We start from the raw sequence: 6833 nt of genomic DNA on the forward strand, positions 1-6833 counted from the left end.
GGTCACACTGACGCTCCGGCTTTTATTTTTCATCTGCGAATTATTTTGTTTTGCTTCTTAATTAGAAAAAAAGAGCAGCAATGCCGTATGCCAACCAACCGTCCGTGCAGATTACCGAGCTGACCGACGACAACGTCAAGTTCGTGCTGGAGGACACCGAGCTGAGCGTGGCCAACAGCCTGCGACGCGTGTTTATCGCCGAAACGCCGACGCTGGCCATTGACTGGGTGCAACTGGAGGCCAACTCCACGGTGCTTTCGGACGAGTTCCTGGCCCACCGCATCGGCCTGATCCCGCTCATTTCCGACGACGTGGTCGAGCGCCTGCAGTATACGCGCGATTGCATCTGCCTAGACTTCTGCCCCGAGTGCAGCGTGGAGTTCACTTTGGACGTCAAGTGCAACGAGGAGCAGACGCGCCACGTGACCACCGCGGATCTCAAGTCAAGCAACGCCAAGGTGCTGCCGGTGACGTCGCGCAATCAGGGCGAGGAGGACAACGAGTACGGCGAGAGCAACGACGAAATCCTGATCATCAAGCTGCGCAAGGGCCAGGAGCTGAAGCTGCGCGCCTACGCGAAGAAGGGCTTCGGCAAGGAGCACGCCAAATGGAACCCGACGGCGGGCGTGTGCTTCGAGTACGATCCGGACAACTCCATGCGTCACACGCTGTACCCCAAGCCGGACGAGTGGCCAAAGAGCGAGCACACCGAGCTGGAAGACGATCAGTTTGAGGCGCCCTACAACTGGGAGGCCAAGCCGAACAAGTTCTTCTTCAACGTGGAGTCCTCCGGCGCCCTCAAGCCGGAAAACATTGTAGTGATGGGCGTCCAAGTGCTTAAGAACAAGCTCTCCAACCTTCAGACGCAGCTCAGCCACGAGTCCCAGAACGATGCCCTGGCTGTCTGAGTTACGATACATATGTTTATTTTTAGTTTATAAAAAGAGTGCTGCTGCCTAATCCTTGAACAAGCTGTCTATGTTTATGCCCACGCCGGTGTCCTTTCTCGCTTTGCTGGGAGCGGGAGACGTAGACGACGTGATTTGCTGGTTGCTTGCAGCCTCCTTAAAGTCGCTTACTAGTTGAGTCTTCACCTCGGCATCCAGTTCGGGAAGGTTTTCCTCTGCGGCGGCCGTGTCCAGGCGGGATTGCTGGCGCTGCTCGGCAAGGAGGTCCAAAGCTGTGTCGTAGATTCGTTGCTCATCGAGCGCTCCCTGCGACTTGAGGTCCTGGTAGATCTTTACGAAATGCTGCGATTGCGTCGTCCGTCTGTGGTCCAACAGGTTAATGGTCTCCTGGGGTCTGTTCTGCTTGTGGAGTTTCCTGTTTGGGCGAGAAGCAGGCTTTTAGTAACTGAGATACAAAACATGGTTACTGGGATAGTTCGAACATACGCCCTCACAACATCCTCTGCGTAGAATATGTTGCGCACCGGGATCTCGGGTGCGGGCCGGTCGAACCGGGGTTCAGCCTTCGGCGGGAAGGCAGCGTACACATCGTACCAAATGGGCTTGTCCTCAGATCTCATGGCTCCCCCACGCAGCAGGCCCTGAACTCTGCCAATAAATCGGAGTATTATATCAGTAAGTACATTCCCGAGGTCGCCACTTACCTCGTGAAGATGGTTCCAATCTTCTCCAGCCTACTTTGAGCCATTTTTATTGAGTTTTAATTGATTTTATGGAAAATTTAAGAAAACAGTATTACGACATGAGGGAAGAAATGAAGGTGCCAGATCGGAAAATCACGGAGAGCTGCCACTTCGCTGGAATGAGGGTTGTGTTTACGCTACGCAGGCCGCTGCCTGCTTGAAAATTCCAATTGGGGACATGTGGCAACCTGCCAGCCAGAACAGCCCCAAATGGGTTTCGCCACTGTCGCCGTACGGTCATACTGGACGCAGATTCCAGCAGTAAAAAAAATGCTCGTCTTAAGTTGTCCCACTGTTTTCTGGTAAACCAAAAGCGCTCCCCTCGCGAAGTGCGAAAAACAATGCAAACGGGCGGCTCCATCAGGAATATTGAAATATAATCAACCCAGATAGTGACACGCTGCAGTGTATTGTGACCGTTATACCGTAATTGTATCGTATCGGTGTGTTGTGATTGTTTGTACAGGTGCAAAATCGATCTACAGAATTGAGTCAATTGGGCGAAAACTGCGACTCTGAGAATACGAGACATCACTCTGCTGCCCCCGATTGTTGTTATTGGAAAATGTTCGGTCGGAAAAATTGTGCCACCGCTTCTCTGTAGTGTGTGTGTGTGTGCCGTGTGTGTGTCAGCAATTTAAGTTAATTAAAAACGTTAGCTAACTCTTGATTTCGCCGCCCCCGCCATGAGTAACTATCATCCGCATCCGCACGCGCTGCCCCATCCCCATCCGCAGCAGCTCCAGAATCAGCTGCAAAATCACCTCCAGAACCAGCTTCCGCCCCCGCAACAGCGCCACAACCCCACGCCCATCGCCGCCAGCCTCCAGCTGCAATCCGGTGGAACGTCCTCTTCGGGGGCAGCCGCCTCCTCATCCATTCTGGTCGCCCAGCCGCCGCAGCCGCTGATTAGCAACTCGCTGGCCATCCGCCAGGAGATTCAGCGCTTCGAGAGCGTCCACCCATCCATCTATGCCATATACGATCTGATCGATCTGCTCCCGCAGGCCGATGCCCAGATAGCCCAGTCCATTCGTGACCATGTGGTGTGCATTGAAGGTGAGTCCAGTTACCCAATACAGCGATTGTCCAAATATTCTACAGTTCTGAATCAAGTTACACTGTGACTTTTGTATTTGATGTACAAAAGATAATTTTAAGTCTTCCTTTATCTTTAATTTGATAGTTTATTAACCATAATTAAAGGGGTTTAGCCAGTCCTGCTAAATTATAACAACCAAATATTAGCATTTTCTTGAAAGTATTCCTTAACCAAACACGTTGTTTCATGCACAACCTGGTTTTTGAGCTCGAGGAGTGTCTTTCGAATGCCTTGCAATTTGTTTTGATGGTAAAAAGAGTCATCTTGCAATCTCGCAATTTGCGCTCAAGTCAGCGGATGAATTTCGACTTTGTGAGGACTGGCAGCAGCACGGACAACTCATTGGCTTTCATGAGGGCTAGATGTCCAGGCGAAATCCTTTGATTAAACATGTTTATCGCCGGCAATTGTATCCACACCTTCATTGTGTTATTTGTTATGGGCAGCGAGCGTCTGGGCTTGTGGTCGTCTTTGTTTGGAGTGCTCTATGCTAATCTCTGACCGAACATCTATGGAGCAACAGCACGGCAACCCCTGTGCGGGGATTATTGTTGCCAAAATGCCCATTGAAGCGGACCGGGGCCATTGAAAGTGTTGTCGTTCGCTTCGCCCGTTGTTCCTCGAAATAAAGGGCTTCGATTTTTTTTTTATTTTTATTTTAAACAAGCTTTTCTGCCCAATAATTTCCACTGTGAATGTGTGTGTGTTTGTGTGCTGTGTGTATGCGGGGCATGAAATTTGATGCCCTCTTCCTCTTGCGCTGGCTCTTCCTCTTCTGCTTTCGCGTCATCCTCGGCTTTTCTGTGGCAAACAAAAAAACTGAAACCGTTCACAAAATCAAACCGAAACCCGAAAACCGGTTCTAAAATGGTTTATTAGAAAATCTCTTGTCGAGCAGCAGCGATAGCAACAACAAAAGGCTCACCAAAAATGTAAACAAAATCGTCAGAGGCAGCGTCTACGTGTATACGATGTCCAATTCATGAAGTGCTTTCACAACCATTGCCCTCTTATCAACGTAATTCCGCAGAAGTGGTTGCAAAAGTGCACCTTTGTCTGATCCAAGTATCCAGATACTAATTTCGATTTTACGTTTATAAAAAGATTCATGAAACTGATCGCATAAACTCGCTAACAGAGACTGGACCTCTGTTTGCGCTCTTTTATCGTGCAAACCTGTTATGATGCGCGGGAATACGATCTCGTAAACCGTTTTGCACGCGACTGTCTTATTGGCATTGACCCGAACCCCAACCAGAAATATGCTTGTATGTTTGCAAGTCCAATACCGATACCGATTCTAATTTGCTGTCAGCGTGATGAATGATGTTTTCGGATTGGATTCTTATTGGCTTTCCCGTTCAAAATGCTTATTTTGGTATAAGTGTGCCTAACGGTGAAGTAACAATTCGGGAAGGTCAAAAGTATTGAGCTTTGAAGAGAAAAAATGGGGATTCGAATATTTTGTTAATAATGTCTTTTGATATTTTGTTAAAAATATGTGAAAAGCTTTCCCTTAATCTCAGCTGTAGGTAAATCGTTCCGAATTTAAAACACTGTAAGTGAGCTCGTGAGGGCATTGAACTTTATTTATCATTAAAAAAAGTACGTGATTAATCATATGCCATAACTGCATTAAGTTTATTAAACACAGAAAATTTACTTTATTTTAAGGAAAAATTGTGGTATGTACATATGTACGTATATATTTACATATACGTATATATTATATCGTATTTTATTGCTTCTAAAAAATACATATCTAAGCCTTCTGTAAACTTAACTATTGTTTGAGTTGCCAAATTAGCAAAATTAGCATATTGTGTCATAAATTGCTTTTTATAAATATAAAAGGCAGAATCCGCATTAAGATTCCACCTCGTTCTCTTTGACGGAGCATAAATAGTAAATCGATTAAACGAAATCAGCATATCAATCGCATTATGGTGACCAATCGATAATTGTATTTCAATTGTACCTGGAATACCCCCTTGCTGGAGTGCAATGTTTACATAAACACAAAGGCAAATCGACTGCTTGTTTGTTTGTAAATATGAAGGTAATAGTCGGCCCAACAGAAAGGCCGCCGGCGTCGGTGGAAAACAAATTTCCTCTCTTATCTCAAATGGATAGCAAGCGACTCCCCATTAAAGCGATTGCAATTAGCCCCAGCGGCATTTTGTTGGTTTTTTGGTACCCTTCCCGAATAGGGTACTTTTGTTTCCCTTCAAGTCTGCTCATCTTACATACCTTAGCTTTGCGACTTTCGTTTAAATAATTAATGATTACGAATGATTATTTTATGCTAGTCTATGGGAATTTGTTTGCAGACCAAGCACTTGGTGTCTTTTCCACTCCGTATTCGGATGCCTCTGCGACCCAGTTCTCATTATCCCAAAATGGCTTCAAAGTCTCTTTTCAGAAGTTATTATATTTTTCATCTAATTGAGATTTAATGACTTTTTAATTTTTTTACAGTTGCCGCAGCTCTTTCATTTCTTTCTTAAGATATTTTTAGTTTATTTTTTGTTTAAGAAATTTGACTTTCTTATCTATCTAAGATTCTCATTTCAATAAACCAAAAATAAAGTGTTATAATTGCTTCCACAAATATTTGAATTGCCTTTTCTCCTTGGGAGGAGTCTTATTTCATTTGAATAACTTTTATGGTGTATTTGAATAACTTTTATGGTGTATCATTAAGTGATTTAGTTATCAAGAGGTGCAATATAAAAGCACAAAGCAGGTCGGCAATAATTTGTTATTGGAAAGCTTGGTAGCTGCCGCTGTCTCTCTATTTTCGAGTGAACTCAACTTTTGGCCTCTTATGTTATCTGTCTGCGATTTGGCCTGCCGTCTTTATTGCTGCCTAGCTTTCGGCAAGCTTGTTTATTTACTTTTAATTGTACAATAATATTGGCGGACGAACTTGCGGAGAATTGTTTGTCGCTGTCATTCTCATATCAGTTTTTTATATATATATTTTTTTTGTATTATTTTACATTTCGTGCTTCTGTTTGATATGGCTTTTTGTGTGTGTCATTCGGAAGTGGAAATTGTTGTTGTGCATCGATACGCTCGAGAGCATAACATGGAGATGCCATTGGGGCCACAAATACTGGCATTAACAACACAAATGCAGTTGCCATACACAGAAAGAAGATTATTTTGGGCTGCGACTTATTTTTTATGAATTTTCTTTGATTATGCTAAGCTTATTTTTCAGTTTTTATAAAAAGTCTATACTCTTTTTGCCGCGTGGTAAGGTATACAGTTCCGATGTCATACCACTTTAAAATACGTCTTTCCGGTCTTTTCTTATGTAGTATTGTATGTCCAAGGTTCGTTTATGTTATTAAATCGATGGGAGCTTGCGGAAATTACTCTTTATTTTTGTTAAATAAACTCTATTTGGAAAGTGCTATCAATTCTTCCATAACTTCGTTTCTAACAATCCGACTAGCTCTACAAAAACAATGCTCCTGAATTTAGCTTCAGAGGTTAGGTAAAATGGTTTGATGCTGCTCATTTGAGAATGCAAAAACGAATAGTGGGGTTCACTACGATTTCTACACTAAGTAAATGATTTGCTAATTTTGCCAGTGGCTTCTTCGGTTATATTTGTGCACGCCGCTGGCTTAAGATTGTATCGCTGTATATTTCTAGGTTTTCTTATTGCACTTTTAATAAACATAATATTTCTTTGTGTGCGTGGATTACCAAATTTCAGTGGCACGACAGCGGCACATGTGCGACCGGGGAGTTGATGGCATGCGTGTTCGTCATCTGCTCCACACCCTGTTCCTCCACCTAATCGTTACATTCCTTCAACACACAGCCCTTTTAGTCGGCTTTCACGTGCACTAAGCGTTTATTTTTAACGTAAATTGCATTAAATATATCTTGCACTTTGCTTGCCTTTGCTATTTCAATTGGCATTGCACAACAGTGTGTGGTTGTCGTTCTCGATCGACCGAAAAAAGCTGAACAAAAGAAAGCTAATTTGGAAATGAATTTCTGCGCAATGGCCATTAAGTCATAATATTTCCAAATTTGGTTGTCGCTTGGAATGAATCACGA

At 43.9% G+C, this 6833-nt stretch overlaps 3 protein-coding genes across 3 annotated transcripts in view; 2 read left to right on the top strand and 1 right to left on the bottom strand.

The window, feature by feature from the left end:
* Positions 1-80: 80 nt before the first annotated feature.
* Polr2C (RNA polymerase III subunit RpII33) lies at positions 81-908 on the top strand. The gene has a single exon (XM_017181854.2). The coding sequence runs from the start codon at positions 81-83 to the stop codon at positions 906-908; it is 828 nt and encodes a 275-aa protein (XP_017037343.1).
* mRpS23 (mitochondrial ribosomal protein S23) lies at positions 906-1766 on the bottom strand. The gene is made up of 3 exons (XM_017181855.2): positions 1613-1766; positions 1395-1556; positions 906-1323 (listed from the first exon to the last, which is right to left on the bottom strand). Exons 1-3 carry the CDS (start codon positions 1654-1656, stop codon positions 957-959), a joined length of 573 nt encoding a protein of 190 aa, XP_017037344.1. The 5' UTR covers positions 1657-1766; the 3' UTR covers positions 906-956.
* Positions 1767-1890: 124 nt separating this feature from the next.
* Positions 1891-6833, top strand: part of CenG1A (Centaurin gamma 1A) — a 58087-nt gene continuing 53144 nt past the window's right edge. The window contains exon 1 of the mRNA XM_017181829.2: positions 1891-2710. Within this exon, the coding sequence (XP_017037318.1) occupies positions 2338-2710 (373 nt within the window). The 5' untranslated portion in view covers positions 1891-2337. The remainder of the gene's footprint in view (positions 2711-6833) is intronic.

Source organism: Drosophila kikkawai, chromosome 2R (assembly GCF_030179895.1).
Source record: "Drosophila kikkawai strain 14028-0561.14 chromosome 2R, DkikHiC1v2, whole genome shotgun sequence".
Taxonomy (NCBI): Eukaryota; Metazoa; Arthropoda; class Insecta; order Diptera; family Drosophilidae; genus Drosophila; species Drosophila kikkawai.

What these genes read in the sequence shown, in the direction of transcription:
- mRpS23 (XM_017181855.2), bottom strand. Translation starts at nt 1,656, where the DNA reads ATGGCTCAAAGTAGGCTGGAGAAGATTGGAACCATCTTCACGAG. An exon ending in ATTGGAACCATCTTCACGAG is followed by an intron (nt 1,557 to 1,612) that starts GTAAGTGGCGAC and finishes ATTTATTGGCAG; the next exon opens with AGTTCAGGGCCTGCTGCGTG. An exon ending in GCAGAGGATGTTGTGAGGGC is followed by an intron (nt 1,324 to 1,394) that starts GTATGTTCGAAC and finishes TCGCCCAAACAG; the next exon opens with GAAACTCCACAAGCAGAACA.
- Polr2C (XM_017181854.2), top strand. Translation starts at nt 81, where the DNA reads ATGCCGTATGCCAACCAACCGTCCGTGCAGATTACCGAGCTGACCGAC.